Source organism: Didymosphaeria variabile (genome assembly GCF_027946475.1).
Source record: "Didymosphaeria variabile strain IMI 356815 chromosome Unknown scaffold_9, whole genome shotgun sequence".
Lineage (NCBI taxonomy): Eukaryota > Fungi > Ascomycota > Dothideomycetes > Pleosporales > Didymosphaeriaceae > Didymosphaeria > Didymosphaeria variabile.
In genome coordinates this window covers 1195551-1211122 of record NW_026611628.1, presented here as the reverse complement: position 1 = coordinate 1211122, position 15572 = coordinate 1195551, and the positions used below count along the sequence as shown (strand labels likewise).

The following is a 15572-nucleotide window of genomic DNA, read 5'->3' as shown; positions in this document are numbered from 1 at the left end:
GGGACCACTTACCATTGACACACAGCTCTAGGAGCTTCTTTCTCACGCACTGTTTTCTGCAATTGCCATATACAGCAGCTGGGGTTTGTCTTGACATTGTCTGGTTGCTCGTTGGGACTGCTTGATTGTCCTCCTCCACACCACCGGCAATTGACCGCCTCCACAATAATGGCTGCTCGCCATACCATCCGCGGCATCGCAACGATAGCCACTCGCGCATCTGCTCCCCGAGCTGCTCCCCTCTGCACCAGGATGTCTTCTCCCTACAGCTCCAGCCAGAAAGCCGTCAGGCGGTTGCACGCCACGGCTCAGCACCTCAAGCCCGCCGCCGCTGCTGCTCAGAGCTACCCCACAACCCACGAGCGCATCGAGTCGCCCCCCGATACGCCGAACTTCTTAGACAACAAGTTTCTCGCTTCTAATGCTTCGCAATGGATCGAACTGCACGACCCCGCGACCAACAACCTCGTCACTCGTGTGCCGCAGAGCACCGATGAGGAGCTCGTTGCCGCGGTGGACAGCGCGGAGAAGGCGTTCAAGAGCTGGAGTCAGACTAGCTTGCTTGCGAGGCAACAGATTATGTTCAAGTATGTACACTTGATCAGGGAGAACTGGGATAGGCTTGCGGCGAGCATTACGCTCGAGCAGGGCAAGACGTTCGCGGATGCGCGGGGCGATGTCCTGCGTGGTCTGCAGGTTGCCGAGACAGCGTGCGGCATCACGACCCAAATGACGGGTGAGGTGCTCGAGGTGGCCAAGGACATGGAGACCAGGAGCTACAGGGAGCCCTTGGGCGTTGTGTCTGCTATCTGCCCGTTTAGTAAGTACAACCCCAATGCCCGGAATGTTGGTCGAGTGCGACAATGCTAACATAAACTTTAGACTTCCCCGCCATGATTCCCCTCTGGTGCATACCCATTGCCACCGTTACTGGAAACACCATTGTTGTGAAGCCCTCTGAACGGGACCCCGGCGCTTGCATGATTCTCGCTGAGCTCGCCGAGAAGGCTGGCTTCCCCGCCGGTGTCATCAACATTGTGCACGGCTCCGCGAAGACAGTAGACTTCATCATCGACGAGCCGCGTATCAAGGCTATCAGCTTCGTCGGCAGCAACAAGGCCGGAGAGTACATCTACACTCGAGGCTCGGCCAACGGCAAGCGTGTGCAGGCCAACCTGGGCGCAAAGAACCACGCTGCTGTGCTACCCGACTGCAACAAGAACCACGCTTTGAACGCCATTGCAGGTGCTGCCTTTGGCGCCGCTGGTCAGCGTTGCATGGCACTCAGCACGCTCGTCATGATTGGCGAGACGAAGGACTGGGTCCCTGAGATTGCTGAGCGCGCGAAGGGCATCAAGATGGACGGTGGCTTCGAAGAGGGCGCTGACCTGGGTCCCGTCATCTCGCCGCAGTCCAAGAAGCGCATCGAGGACCTGATTGCCAGCGCCGAGGAGGAGGGTGCTACCATCCTCCTTGACGGACGCGGTCAGAAGCCCGAAAAGTACCCCAACGGCAACTGGGTAAGCCCCTACTCCCCTGCTACCGACCTCCCAAACCGGGTAGAAGGAAAATGCTAATAGTAAAAGGTGGGTCCTACCATCATCGCCAACGTCAAACCACACATGAAGTGTTACAAGGAAGAAATCTTCGGCCCCGTTCTCGTCTGCCTGAACGTCGAAACCATTGACGAAGCCATCGAGCTCATCAACGCTAACGAGTACGGCAACGGAACCGCCATCTTCACGCGCTCTGGATCCACGGCCACCCGCTTCCAGAAGGAGGTCGAGGCTGGCCAGATCGGTATCAATGTGCCTATCCCCGTGCCGGTGAGTCCTCCCTTTTCTCCCCCTAAAGAAAAAAAAGACAGGCGCTAATTGTGTGTAGCTCCCCATGTTCTCCTTCACAGGCAACAAGAAGTCGATCGCTGGCGGGGGCGCGAACACGTTCTACGGCAAGCCGGGACTACAATTCTACACGCAACAGAAGACAGTCACCAGCCTGTGGAGAAGTGAGGATGCAGTCGCCACGAAGGCCTCGGTCAACATGCCGACACACAACTAGAGAGATGGCTGTTGGTACGATGTGACATGTCGTTTTGATGGCGTAGTTGATTTGGAAGCGTGGTTGATCAACAGCATCAGACTGCCATTCAATGTATATACCTTGGTCCTGATATGAAGAAATTGAAGATGAATCTTGTCATTGGCTGCCGTACAGCTGGGTGATGAATAGTTGGATGTGAGGGTGTTTCTGTGATACAGCGGGGGAATTGCGAACGGTCGTGTGGTCGAGTGTGACACAGCAGGCTGCTAGTCGGAGGAATGTATTGGCGATATACCCTAGCCGAACCTCTGGGCCCTGGTATTCAGGCGTTTCGAGGGTATACAACTATGGGGGGTGCACCTAAGATGTTACTCCGGCATTTGAGAACTCGCAGTGACATTGACCGCGGTCAAGGGTGGATTTGACAGCTGTCTTTTGCTCGAGCAAGTGGCACAGCGAGTACTTCCATGGTTCACGAAAAGTCAACTTGCTGGACACAGACCAACCTCAAATTTATCAACGTCACGTCAGCGAAAAAAGCTTTGCGTGTTCTCGTCAAGTTGATCCATGCGCAGTGGTCAAAACCGAGACCGAGATAAGGCATGAGTGGGTGTGGCGGCGCAGGGTGAAGCTGAGATCCACAGCTGTCTTGTCTTCGCGTGCGCCCTCGCGTGAATAACGAAAACCACATTTGCATCTTGCATTGCAGCACGGCATCGGAAACAGGACGAGGCGAGGATAAATATGGATGTATGGCTGCATGTGGTGCCGGGTTGCACATGGCGGACCGTTGCACGCCGCAGAGCCGAAGCATCTGAAACGACGGGGCGATCAATCGAGCGATGAGTGAGTGCCCGGGGTGCAGTGGGCGTTCACTGATTGATTGACCGCCGATCCACAGAGCTAGGTGTCAGAACACAGCCAGACGCTGATGTCACGCCGGCGAAGATCACATTTTCTCGGTGCTGTTACGTGTCCAAATGTGGAGGGAAGGATTCGAGAAGGGCAGTCGAGCGATGGATCGGTCAGGAGAGCCAAGAGGCGTACGCACGCAGCTTGCGAAGTGGTGCGCGAGTTGCCCGTTCGAGAGCGTACGGATGCGGGACGGCTGTGGTTTGCAGCGTATCGCGAGTCGCAACCGTGCGCCGGCGTGCCCTCTAGGAATGCGCGGTGCGCGGATGGTGCGCTCGCTGCGGCTAGACTTGCAAGAAGACTATTGAAGGTCCCAAGGATTGAATCGGAGCGTCTGGATGCTGGCTTTGGCTGGCTTTGGCGAGGTTGGGCGTGTGGCTGGCGCTGGGTGCTGTGCTGTGCTGTCGCGGCATGCTCGCAGTGGTGGCACGCGCCCGGAGGAAGGCAGCGACCGCAAACGCAAACAGGAATGCGCAGAGTATTGGGAAAGCCCTGGAGTACGTCGTGCGACGTGGTGGTGGCTGTGGTCCCTGGCGCGCTGCTGGCCGTCTTTTCACCACCCGCCGCGCTCTGCGTTTCGCGTCGCTGGTGCATATTCTTCCCGGCAGATCGTCTCTGCCCCAGTCTCCCCAATTAGCCCCGGTCAGCCTCCGCCCGCGAATGACGAGTACGCAACTCAACAACAATACTTTGATCAGCTACTCTCCGCCAGCCGCGCTCTTCCGCCCGTTTCTTCATCCATCTCTTACGCTCCCCGCCCCAACCTCTCTCCCTTCACCTCGATACATCTGCTGGCTGCCCCGTCGTCTCGCACGGCCTTGCGCTCGCTATTCATAACCTCGCTGCAATCTCACTAGCCTGCACACCGACCGTTGCGATAAAGCTCCTGGCCCCGCTACCCACGAATAAGCGTCTCGCAGCCTTGCTTTCCGGTGCCGACTCGCCGGCAGCTCCATCTTTTCCTGCCATCCTCACCCTATTCTTGCTCCCCGGGCCCACGCAGGGACCCATATTCGATCATATCGAGCACGAACGGCCGCCATTTCACGATCGTCGACGGACACTACGCCGCACTCGAGTTAGCATCCTGCCAGCCGCCCTGTTTCAGCGTTAATTTGCTTGATAAGAGCCATGTCCGTCGCCATGGACCAACAACCTCAGCAGACCCGTCCGCGGTCCAAGTCCACCTTCAGCTTCAAGAGCCAAAACAGCCACTCTAGCGACCCCAACCGCCACGAGAAGAAGAATTCGGTCTCCGATCATCAGAGGAAGGTATCAGACAGCTACAAGCCCCATTTGACAACCTCCGGCAAGGCGGACCCGAATGCTGCCATGAACGAATCCCAGCCCAGTATGTTTTGCGCCATCCTTTGTTGTCGTTACGCTTGCTGATGATGTCCAGTCGCCGCCGCGCTCGAGAAGCCCACTTTGCAGTCCCTCCGCTCGTTCCAGCACACAGACAAGGATGGAGTCCCTATTGGTATGTTGCTCTGATATAGTCAAGTGATGAAATGTGGGCTGACGACCCGCAGCGGAGCCCGATCTTTCCAACCCCACGCGCTCACGATGGGAACGCCCACTCGATACGATCCGCTCCTTCGAGGCGGCCATTGATACTGAGTATAGGAGAAGAGCACATACGGTCCGCGGTACGTTTTCAATACTCTTATGCATGTATGTATGCTGACGGATAACAGACTCTTCCACAGAGGTGATGAGTGGCTACAACAGTCGGAGGAGCAGCTACTACGGCGGCGGAGGTAACTACGATCAAGGCCGTTTCTCGCAAGCCAGCGGTTATTTTGGCAGCCGACAAGCTGCGCGCGACAGTTATCATGATAATGGTCTTGGTATGGGTGGACCCGTTGGCGGCATGGGTGGACCTCCTCGAACACGGTACAACCGCATGCAGTCCGATCCCGGGTGGAACCGCTACCCTCACGGCAACGGCAATGGAGTCTATCCTGTCCAAGGATACCAGCAATCTCGCGACACAGTAAACACGAACGGATCGAACGGCAGCCACAGCGAACCTTACTCCACAGAACCCAGCAGTGAAAATAGCTCGATTGAGCGCTCAGCAGGTGGGATGAAACCCGACGCAGGCGAGCAATACGGGTTTAATGGCTTTGGCGGAGGACCGATTTTGGAGGAGTATCATAACGGCATGGGTCCCGCGAGAAACGGATACGCTGTGCAACGTCCCAATGGCACCCTCAACTATGCCGCGCCGCCACCCGTTCCCATGAAGCAAGGCCCGCCAGCGCCGCCAGCGCACGCGAACAAGCCCATCAAACTCACGAAGTCGAACGATGCTCCAAACAGTGACAGTAGCCCCGCGGTCACACAAAACCAGAGTAACGAGAAGCGGAAGAGCTGGTTTAAAAGACGGTTCAGCAAAGACTAGAGAGAAAAATTGGGATTTCGACTCTAGGCTATGAAGCGGCTTTCAAAGTAGCTGCCTCCTTCCTAAGCATGAACCTCCGAGTTCTTGCTCAGGATAGACATGGCGGTGTTTTGTGCATTTCGTAAGAGAAGGATGGGTACCGCGACGAAGATGACTCGGTACAGCGACATAGCTGCCATGATAACGACGTGATGCGGTTCTGGGATCATGGCTGGGTATATCGCGACTAGGGCGACATAAGCGCTTTTCAGGGTACGTCCTGGTGGAGTCTGAGGGTCTTTGCTTCGCGGAACTTATAGGAACGGATGGTAACATGTCCACAATCTCACTCTTTATACCCCTTTTCCATTTGAATGGCACAGCATGCTTTTGTACAGAAAAGCTACATAGTAATCTTTAATGTGATGCGTCAGAAGTTCTTACACTCATAGTCTATTGAGCATAGAAAATTGAGCTTTTCGTTCACTCATAATGAGCGTGGCTATTGCACTGGAAATTTCATGGAGTAGCACTGGAAATTTGCGAGATATCACTTTTTAGTCGCGTGGTCACGTGTACCTAAATGTTCCCCTACTGTCCTTTCTTCTTCTTCTCAGCTTCCTCCGCCTGCTCTGCCTGATCTTCTGAATACGCCACCACGATGTATGCTATCAGTACCACGTTCGCCATGACGGCCGCTAGAGCGCCGGCGATCGTGTTGTTGCCTTGATAACGATCAGCGCACATCTCTACACTATGAACGGATGTCGGACTTACCGACGAGCACGTAGTTCACCACAAAGAAGTATGTGCCGATTGGGAGTGTGACCATGGCGAAGGTAAAGCTTAGGAGTTTCCACAGTACGGAGCTGGGAGGTTTAGCTGGTGATTAGCAAACTGAGGGAGGAGGGACGTACGCAGGCACTGCGGGCGCGATGTTGGAGGGCTGTGCTGCATGTTGGGTGCCGTCGGCGTCGACGTCGAGGGGGTCGTTCGAACTGGAAATGATTCTTCGTGTTGCCATTTTGGGCTTTGGGATGATGAGCGGTCTCGTGCGGGTTGGTGGAGGATGGGAGGAGTGTGGCGAAAAGCTTTCAGCACTGTTTGGTGAATATCTATGCCTATGCCTGGTCGGTATGTCGACAAGATGTCCTAGATTCGTTGATTTTGGCGATTTATCCTCGTTGAGTGCAGTTCTGTGCGCCCTGGCGTTGTGAACAATGAATGACATGGAGGAGGATGGGTCCGTGCCCACTTTACGCGTGTGAACGCGAACCTTTCTCCCCGCCACACCGCTGCTCTCCGCGTTCTTTATCTCGACATCTTTAGAAGGCGCGGATGGGCGCTTTGTCTGCTTGATCTTTCCTTTGTTTGGCACGCTCAGTGCGCGCTTCATACTGTATAATCGTCAACCCATCGACAGCAAGCCGGCAAACTTTCCGCTACACTAAAAAAGAACGGCAGCATGGTTTACAACAGAGATCCGATTGAGACGTCTTCACCGCCGCGATTTGGTGGTGAAGGGGACGAGTACAACACAATACCCACCCAACCTCTAGATCGCATGTCGCGGTCGCCACATGTCGCTATACCATCAGAACCTTTCGTTACGCAGCCTACGCAGCCTCTCCTACCGCATACGACGCAACCTACACAGCCATTGACGCCGGGCAAGAATCGAATGTACAACCCGACTTCGTCGCAAGTCCAAGTGCCTCGCTCGTCGCCCGCCGCAGAGCGATTCTCCTCGCCCTTCGCAAATAAGTCGCAGTCGCAGTCGCAAAACCGCCCCCGAATTATCAGCGCAATGGCACCGCCGGGCACGATGGCTCGTTTTCCAAGTGCCGTTCCGCGTCCGCAAACCATCGACATAACTTCAGACGACCCGCCTGTTGCGCAAGACTCAGATGAGGAGGAATGGGGAGGGTCTAATATACCTATGTCGAAGTTGGAGCAGCAACGTGTGCAGGAGACGCCGCAGAAGTCATCGTCTTTCGGTTTCGACCTGGCAGACAAATTTGCGCACAACACGAACGGAAAGCGACCTGCGGATGCAGCAAGCTCTTTTCCGCCAGCTAAGAGGCCGGCGATCAGTCAGACTGGTCCGTCTCGAGCGCAGGCTATCGATCTCACAGACGAAATGACGCTTGAAGATATCCCCGATGTTAATCTGAGGAATAAGGTGAAAAGGTTAGGGGATATATACATAAAGATCTCTGTCCAAGACAGACTCAATGCGTTGATGTCCAAGAAAGGAAACTTCGACGATACGGCCGACTTCCTTGCGACTTTGCCTGAGAAAGAAGAACAGCGAAGCGCACCCAAAGGTACGGCGGTACAGCGGTCATCACCGGAACCTATGGTGACGAAGGCGACGACAGCGAAGCGCGTGCTCAGCAAGCCTTCAGTGAGCTTGCAGGATCGATATGCGAAGACAACTAGCCAACCCGCTGCACCAACGGCCGAGAGCCCGCAGAAGCCGGCGAGGAAAGGCAAGCTTATGCGTGGCCGACGGAACCGTTCAACAACCCCGATTACGCTCTCTTCTTCTCCGCCACCTCCACCGCCGCGCCTGCAACAGAAACCAAACCAGAGAGTACCGCATGAAGACGACGAGGGTATCATCATCTCTGATGACGATTCAGACGTTCAGCAAGAGGAAGAAGAGGTGTTCCACGATGACGGCGAGCTGTTGGATTTCTTCAACAACTGCACTGTGGAGGGAATGGTCGATCTCTCTGGTCACAAAGCAGAGGACATCCGATTGATCTTCGAGCATCGCCCTTTCATATCGCTTGACAAAGTCGAGAAATTACATGTCGACTCACGGAAACCGGACACCGGCAAGAAAGCGCGGAAACCGAAGATTACGTTTGGTGAGAGGCTTGTTGATGCTGCGAGGGCCATGTGGAACGCGTATACCACAATCGACGAGGTTGTCAAGAAGTGTGAGGAACGGGGTCGCCCGATGGTCAACGGCATGGCGCGCTGGGGCATCAATATTTTCGGAGCTTCCACCGATGGCGAAATCGCAGCCACGAGCCTTGATGATAGCGACACTGGGTCGAACCGCGATTCCGGATACCAAAGCCCCAACACAGTCGGAAGTGACTCGGATCGAGAGGACATGCGCAAGGTAGCCGATCGTGCTTCTGGAAAGAGAAAGCTATTGAAGAAACCGGCTATCATGAACGCCGACGTCGAGCTGAAAGACTACCAGGTCGTCGGGCTAAATTGGCTGAATCTGCTTTGGCAGAACAAGATCTCTGGTATTCTGGCCGACGACATGGGTCTAGGAAAGACGTGCCAGGTGATTGCGTTCTTGTCTCACCTCAAGGAGTCTGGCGCTCCAGGCCCTCACCTCATTGTGGTTCCTGGCTCGACTCTTGAGAACTGGGCACGAGAGTTTAAGCACTTCGCTGAGGAGATCGACTTCCAGATCTACTACGGTGGACAGAACGAGCGCTTCCAAATGCAGGAGGAGATTCTGGACAAGATCGAAAACGGCGACATCGATGTGGTTCTCACCACGTATGATCTTTGCGGTAGGAGGGAGGATAATAGCTTCCTGCGCAAGTGCAAACCGCAAATGGCCATATTCGATGAAGGCCACATGCTGCGGAGTTCGAACACGAAGCGCTACCAAGATCTCATGAAGATCAAGGCGCAAGTCCGTCTCCTGCTTACCGGAACGCCGCTACAAAACAGTCTACAAGAGTTGGCTTCTATCCTGGCGTTTCTGATGCCAGACATCTTCGAGGCCGAGGATGTTCGCGAAAGCGTTGCTGTAGTCTTCAAGCACAAGGCCAAGGTCAACGAGAGTGATACACACGGCACCCTCCTCTCAACCCAGCGTATCAATCGTGCCCGGTCCATGATGACGCCGTTCGTCCTCCGCAGGAAGAAGGCCCAAGTGCTCAAGCACCTCCCCAAGAAGACCTGCCGCGTAGAATACTGCGACCTCACCCCGATCCAGAAGAAGCTCTACTCCGAACAACTCGAGCGCCAGCGCAAAATCCTCGTCGACCGCGCCGCCGGCCTCCTCCCCAAAGAAACCGCAAACGTCATGATGCGCCTCCGTCAAGCCGCCATTCACCCGCTCCTCTTCCGCGAACGCTTCACAGACGACATCCTCCGCAGAATGTCAAAGGTCCTCCCCAAAGAAGACATCTTCCGCGAGAGCGTCCCAGAGTACATATACCAGGACCTCGAGCCCTACCGCGACTTCGAAGCCCACAAGCTCTGTCTGCAGTACCCGCGCAGCATTGGGAAATTCGCCCTCAAAAACAACGAGTGGTTGGACAGCGGAAAGGCGCAGAAGCTGGTCGAGCTGCTGCGCACGTTCAAGGCGAATGGGGATAGAGCGCTGGTCTTCAGCCAGTTTACCTCCGTCATGGACATCCTCGAGTGGGTGCTCGACTCGGAGGATATAGGCTACTGTCGCATCGACGGGTCGACGCCTATCACGGAGCGCCAGCAGCTGCTCGATGTGTTCTACCAGGACGAGAGCATCCCTGTTTTCATGCTGAGCACGAAGAGCGGCGGTGCGGGGATTAATCTTGCGTGCGCGAATAAGGTTGTTATTTTCGATTCGAGTTTTAATCCGCAGGACGACATTCAGGCGGAGAATAGGGCGCATCGCGTGGGGCAGACGAGGGAGGTGGAGGTCGTGAGGCTGGTGACCAAGGGTACCGTCGAGGAGCAGATTCATGCGCTGGGCGTGAGCAAGCTTGAGCTTGACAAGATGGTTGCCGGCGATGAGGGCGAGGATAAGAAGGGCGCGAAGAAGGGCAAGAAAGATGATGTTGCGTTGGACGCGGCGGAGAAGCAGGGCTTAGAGGCCGTGGAGCAGATGCTACTCAGGCAGCTGGAGGAGGAGAAGGGTGAAAAGGGCGATGTGAAAGAGCAGTTTATGGATGGGCTGAAGAAGGCGGGCTTGGATATGAGCGCTGCGGAGTGAGCGAGCGCACTGTGTCCGGCGAAGGCTTTGTAGGGAGAAGACTATGTTGCAGAGTTAAGACCCGTGTTGGATCAGGGGATTTGCGCTATGCTACGCAGCATCCTTACATTGTCTGGCGGACATTTGGATTGTTTGAGTATCGAGGCGCTTTGTTTCTTTTCGTTTATGCCTAGCTAGAGCTACCTTCAATCGTGGAGAAGGCTTCGACGGGCAGATACTGTACCATAGTCTTGCATACATAGCGTTGGCGTTGGCTGGCGGCGATACTGCAATTCCATCTGGTAGTAATGCAAGGCATACTGCACTCTAATTGATAAACCCCTGGACAACCCTGTGATGCGAGCGAGAGCGATCAGACAGGTAAACTTAGATCTCATAGCAAGTGCACTTGATAGCAGGGTAACGCTAAAGCTACTACAACCGACGCACGCGTACGATACGTCGTGGAAATGGTATCCCAAGAAATCGGTAGGAGAAAGACAAAAGGGCATTGCTTGGAATGTGGGACGCAGTTCGATCAGTCCTCCACGCTCACGCCCGCCTTATCCGCAGCCTTTGCATCCTGTGCCTGCGTCTTTGCTTCCTTCATCTTCGCGCTTCCCTTCTCCGCCTCCTTTACAGGTTCTAGCTTAGCAGCACTTTCCTCTTCTTCATCCTCGTCTTCGTCATCTTCTTCATCTTCTTCATCCTCCTCCTCCTCCTCGTCATCATCGTCGTCGTCGTCGTCGTCCTCACTGTCCTCTTCCTCTGAACTGGTCGCCTCCTCAATAGCCGTCTGCTTCTCCACCAGCTTAATCTCCTCCTCGCCGGGACTCTCAACCTTCCTGCCGTGGAACTCACTCGTCGGACTCAGCGGGCTCTTCACCCCAGGCGACTTTAATCCTTCTCCTGCTACATTTGCCGGCGTGCTCGGCAGGGGTATACTCCTCGGGCTCAGAATACCACGCGGCGAGGCTGTAGGTTTGCTAGGCGTTGATACAGACGGCGAGGCTTTCGACGCGAGCAGCGGATTCGTGGTGGAGATGTGTGCTGGTGTGGGCTTCTTCGAGGCAGCAACTTTGGCCGCTTCGGCTGCAGCCTGGCGGATCGCGAGGTTCTGCGCCGGTGTCTGCGATGGGACGTTCTCCTTCCCCGCTCCTACTGCTCCTGATGCTGCTGCTGCTGCGCCAGTAGCAGGGGTTTTGCTCGCGGCGAGAGGTGTAGCGACCGCGGGCGCGGGGACGGCAGGTGCACCAAGCGCTTCCTTGAGCTCGTCGTACTCATTCCATTCTTCGACTTGGTCGAGGTCCTGTTCCCAAGACACACGTTAGCCTCTCTCTCACTTTCAACTTTTTTAATAGAGAGTAGAAAGCCTACCGCAATGACAAACCCCTCCTTTACCAGCAGCGGCAACTTCTTCCCTCTCGCTCTTCTTTGGTACAGCTTGCGCGCCAGCTCATCCGTGGCGGTGTCTACACCCTTAAAGGGTACCTTGTTTGCTTTGAGAATTGTTTCAATGCGCGACGTGGCAGTAATTATGTGCGAGGAGCCGGCGGTGAGGGACGTGAACAGATAGAGTGTGGGGTCGTTGTCGTAAGCTGCGAGTTCGGCCATATCTGTTGCTGTCGTTGGTGCGTGGGATGGAGGGCTGTTGCTGTTGGAGGAAGGCTTCTGAGGGCGGTGGGAGCAGCTACGCGGGATCTAGGTGGAGCGAGGAAAGCGAACGGGACGGATAACGTGGCAACAAGCGAGTGGTGTCGGAGTAGTGAGGAATGGTGAAGCAAGGCGAGACAGTGGGTGGAGAGACGCGGGAGGACGTAGGCGGCTAGAATCCGTGGTGCGGGGCGGTGGCATGCAGGGAAAGACCCTTGAAAGCCGCAAATCGGTCAGGCACGACCGCCAAACCACCACACGATGAACAACGTAGGTAATAACAGAAGTTGTTGATTATATACGTAGAGCGAGCGAATTAGATATTAAACGCTGCGTGTGACCCCGATTCCATACAATTACATCCATTCAGCCGCTGGCAACTAAGGGTTGAGCGATGGTATGCGTCGGAGTATTCCCAGTTGCCTTCTTCGCAAAAGCTGCCATCATAGCATCTCTGACCTCGAACTCTTCCAGAACAGCGCCAAATCTGTGCAAGCGTCAGTTCCATCTTCATCTGCAGAGAGAAGGACTGTTAAACTCACCCATAGCACCGCACCTTTGCAAGGAGCTCCCCCTTGATCCCCTCGATGTCTAACTTGCTCAGCTCCGCCAGCCTAGGTTCCTTCAAGACCATGACCCAGGCCATAATCGGCGTGATCTCGCCGTCCAAAGGGAGACGATTGCTCAGATCCAGCAGCTTCATCAGGTCTGGCATCGCTATATCCGGCATCTGGTGCGGATACGTCTCCTGCGGCTTAGTCGCAATATGCGAATCTGGTGGTGCGGTCGCCATAAGCGCGTGGCCGGAGATAGTCTCTTCAGCATCGTGCGCGCGCACCATGAGGTATTGCATGTGGTCCATGCAGGGGCGCTCGAGACTGCGGTGAGCACAGCCAAGTCAGAACGAGCGCATTAGGTTGTAGAAATTATAGACGTACGGCGAGTAGATAATAGAAAAGAGATTGAAAGAACGGACTGAGGATGTGTGTAGAGTGCATTATTGCTGGGGTGGAGGAGAAAGATAAGGCGTGCGGTGGTCGTACGTTAAGACGAAGTCTATCCCAATCTGATCGTAGTCCAGCCCGCTGTTCATCTGGGGAATTTGTTGCGGCTGGTTCATGGAAATGTTCATGTCTTGGGAGACGGATCCTCGATGGCCGTGGCCGACTGTGGGTGGCGATGTGTAACCCGTTGAGTTCGTGCCTGTGCCGTAGCCGCCGGAGACGCTGCCAGATGAGCTACCGCCATAAGAGCTGTTAAATCCTTGAAGACCATTTACTGGACTCAGGTTGTCAAATGTGATGCCGTGGGCCATCAGTAGCTCTTTCAAGCGGCGATTTTCTTCTGCGAAAGCGTCACGTTCCTTGGAGACATTGGTGAAGGACTCTTTGATGCGGAGGACTTCCTGTTCGAGAGCTTTGATGTACATTTCCTTTCGCTCTCGGTGCGTCCTGCGAAAGTTTAGCACAGATGCTGTTGATCATTATGGTAGTATCACCTCTGCGCCTGACGATTCAGCTCCTGCCGGCGAGTCAAGGCCGGCTTGCTGTCAGGTTTGGGCCCTCTTCTCTTCGCTGGTTGCCCATCTACAACAATTTAGCAAGGCACTCGCGTTCCTACAAAGGTACCCACCTCGCGTCGTCTTCTTTTCGGTCAGGTTCTTGAAAAAAGTAAAGTTTGCCAACGGACTCTTGGAGTCTGAGTTGCTGCCTATAGATTGCCAATGCCCTTTACTCTCCATGTCCGGCACGAAAGCCGAACTACCTCTCCGACTGCCTGGAGCTTCGGAGAAACACTCCGAAGCCCGACGTGACACAGGTGAAGGGTAGTCGACAGGCGCGCCGGCAGGAGGGTAGGCGGGCGCCATGGTCAGCACATCCGAGGACCATGACAGGTAACGATTATGCGACATGATTGGTCGATAGGAAAAATAGATATTAAATAATGTAAGATGAAAGGGTTGGGTTGAAAAGAAATTACAATAGGCGTATGTGCGAGACCAGCTGCATGGTGTGAGGTTTGCACGGGCTTGTATATGTAGGCTGAAGAGGATGGATCCTGGTGCGATGGTAACAGCAGCGGTGGACGCTGGGCTCTTCAATGCGATGACGGCAGCATTCGGTAGAAGGCGGTGCCGTAGTAGACGCGATATAGCATTGTGGTCGCCCAGACGACACTGCGAGCACGAGACTCGCGGTGTCTCTGCAGATTGCTTTTGGACGTATGACGAGCCGAGGAAACAAAACCAACAAAGCAGACCAATGCTAGAAGACGGCGGGTGGGCGAGGTAAACACGGGGCAGACGGCAAGTGTAGCAGAAATCAGACCAAACAGTTATGCCTTCGAAGGTAAGGCAACTCAGGCCACGCGAAGGATGCCAAGAAAAGCGTGAACTCACTGGAGCCGTTCGGAAACTTTGCGTCCCCCATTGAGGGGTCTGGAGACAGGCTGGCCATGCTATGTGGTCTGCATTGATCGACGAGCGCAACCTCGCGTGCGATCAGTTCGCAGTTGTTGCGAGGTGTTGGTGGGGATTGCCGCGGCACAAGCACAGTCTATCTACTCTGTATTAGACCGGCACGCCAATCAGTTCCGGGTCAACGGAGAGTAACTGACAAGTGAACCATACGCAACAGAGGGCGGTGGGTTGCGGTATCTGTGCAGGACGGCAGAAGCAAGGCGACGAGTTCTTTTGCTCGATAATCAGCAGCGGTCGAGAAGACGTCGGGTGGGCTTGGCAATGGTGGTGGTGAGGCGTGAGCCACGGGCGGGTCCTGTGGCGAGTATTGAGACACTGTATGGTGCTTGTCGCGTCGCAGGTCGAGGCCACACAGAAGCGAGGAACGGGTCGCGGCGGATATGCTCCTTTAAGCGCCACCGAACAACGACTGGCTCCGTTCGAGTGGAGAAGATCGGGGAGGTGCAATTGCAAAAGTCTGCACAGCCTTCGCGAGCGATTTGGAATAGCTGCGTCAGTCTAAAGGCTCAAGCTTCATGCAGTTGCTTGGATTCGCGATGGACTCATGGGCCGGTGTGCGCAACGGCTCCAACGGCTGGGCCCGTCGTCAGTGCGGCGGGTAGTAGATGAGGCGGGTGAGGGACGACAGAGGGCAGGGAAGGCGCAGAGACAGCACCCGACGAGCAGCGCAGCGCAGATGGTCGCTGCGAAGCGGATACGGTAGCTCTTTTATCTCTGCGCTGCTCTCTACGGCTGAGATGCTGTCACCGTCGCTGAGGGCTGGACTGGACCCATGGCAGCCCATTGGCTCGTGCCTGCGTGCCCTGGCGGAGATCATGGAAGCCACCGACTGCCCGCCTTCCGCATCCATCACCAACACCATCACACCCGTGGACTGCCTCGCATCTCGTGTCCCCCAGTCCGCTTCTCATACTGACCGGCACCACAACCAATCTCTCCGCTTCGTCAATCTGCCTGTACACCATGCTCCGGCCACAATTGCTATTTTCATCTCCCACGAGGCCTTGAGTGCGGGGACGGCCAATCATGACCACGTCGCATATAGGCAATACTTGCTTCACTTGGCTCCAAGCCTAGGTCTTCACAAAGACTTTGGAAAGCAGCAGTGACGCAGGATTGCTGCATTGTGCTATGCGTAGGAGCTGTCACCTGAGGATGCA

At 55.3% G+C, this 15572-nt stretch overlaps 7 protein-coding genes across 7 annotated transcripts; 3 read left to right on the top strand and 4 right to left on the bottom strand.

Annotated features, from left to right (window-relative positions):
- Positions 1 to 252: 252 nt before the first annotated feature.
- Positions 253 to 2061, top strand: ALD6 (aldehyde dehydrogenase (NADP(+)) ald6; the record flags this gene model as incomplete). Its single annotated transcript, XM_056220444.1, has 4 exons — positions 253 to 820; positions 883 to 1520; positions 1587 to 1826; positions 1885 to 2061. The coding sequence occupies 4 exons, from the start codon at positions 253 to 255 to the stop codon at positions 2059 to 2061; spliced, it is 1623 nt and encodes a 540-aa protein (XP_056065747.1).
- Positions 2062 to 4098: 2037 nt separating this feature from the next.
- Positions 4099 to 5362, top strand: N0V89_011715 (uncharacterized protein; the record flags this gene model as incomplete). The annotated part of the gene is made up of 4 exons (XM_056220443.1): positions 4099 to 4306; positions 4358 to 4435; positions 4488 to 4604; positions 4653 to 5362. The coding sequence occupies 4 exons, from the start codon at positions 4099 to 4101 to the stop codon at positions 5360 to 5362; spliced, it is 1113 nt and encodes a 370-aa protein (XP_056065746.1).
- A 570-nt stretch (positions 5363 to 5932) lies between these two features.
- VMA21 (vacuolar ATPase assembly integral membrane protein vma21) lies at positions 5933 to 6173 on the bottom strand (the record flags this gene model as incomplete). Its single annotated transcript, XM_056220442.1, has 2 exons — positions 5933 to 6066; positions 6119 to 6173. 2 exons carry the CDS (start codon positions 6171 to 6173, stop codon positions 5933 to 5935), a joined length of 189 nt encoding a protein of 62 aa, XP_056065745.1.
- A 633-nt stretch (positions 6174 to 6806) lies between these two features.
- Positions 6807 to 10301, top strand: FUN30 (DNA-dependent ATPase fun30; the record flags this gene model as incomplete). The annotated part of the gene is made up of 1 exon (XM_056220441.1): positions 6807 to 10301. One exon carries the CDS (start codon positions 6807 to 6809, stop codon positions 10299 to 10301), a length of 3495 nt encoding a protein of 1164 aa, XP_056065744.1.
- A 517-nt stretch (positions 10302 to 10818) lies between these two features.
- Positions 10819 to 11894, bottom strand: N0V89_011712 (uncharacterized protein; the record flags this gene model as incomplete). The annotated part of the gene is made up of 2 exons (XM_056220440.1): positions 10819 to 11589; positions 11658 to 11894. 2 exons carry the CDS (start codon positions 11892 to 11894, stop codon positions 10819 to 10821), a joined length of 1008 nt encoding a protein of 335 aa, XP_056065743.1.
- Positions 11895 to 12299: 405 nt separating this feature from the next.
- Positions 12300 to 12795, bottom strand: N0V89_011711 (uncharacterized protein; the record flags this gene model as incomplete). Its single annotated transcript, XM_056220439.1, has 2 exons — positions 12300 to 12420; positions 12476 to 12795. 2 exons carry the CDS (start codon positions 12793 to 12795, stop codon positions 12300 to 12302), a joined length of 441 nt encoding a protein of 146 aa, XP_056065742.1.
- A 135-nt stretch (positions 12796 to 12930) lies between these two features.
- N0V89_011710 (uncharacterized protein) lies at positions 12931 to 13845 on the bottom strand (the record flags this gene model as incomplete). The annotated part of the gene is made up of 3 exons (XM_056220438.1): positions 12931 to 13384; positions 13432 to 13519; positions 13566 to 13845. 3 exons carry the CDS (start codon positions 13843 to 13845, stop codon positions 12931 to 12933), a joined length of 822 nt encoding a protein of 273 aa, XP_056065741.1.
- Positions 13846 to 15572: the final 1727 nt, after the last annotated feature.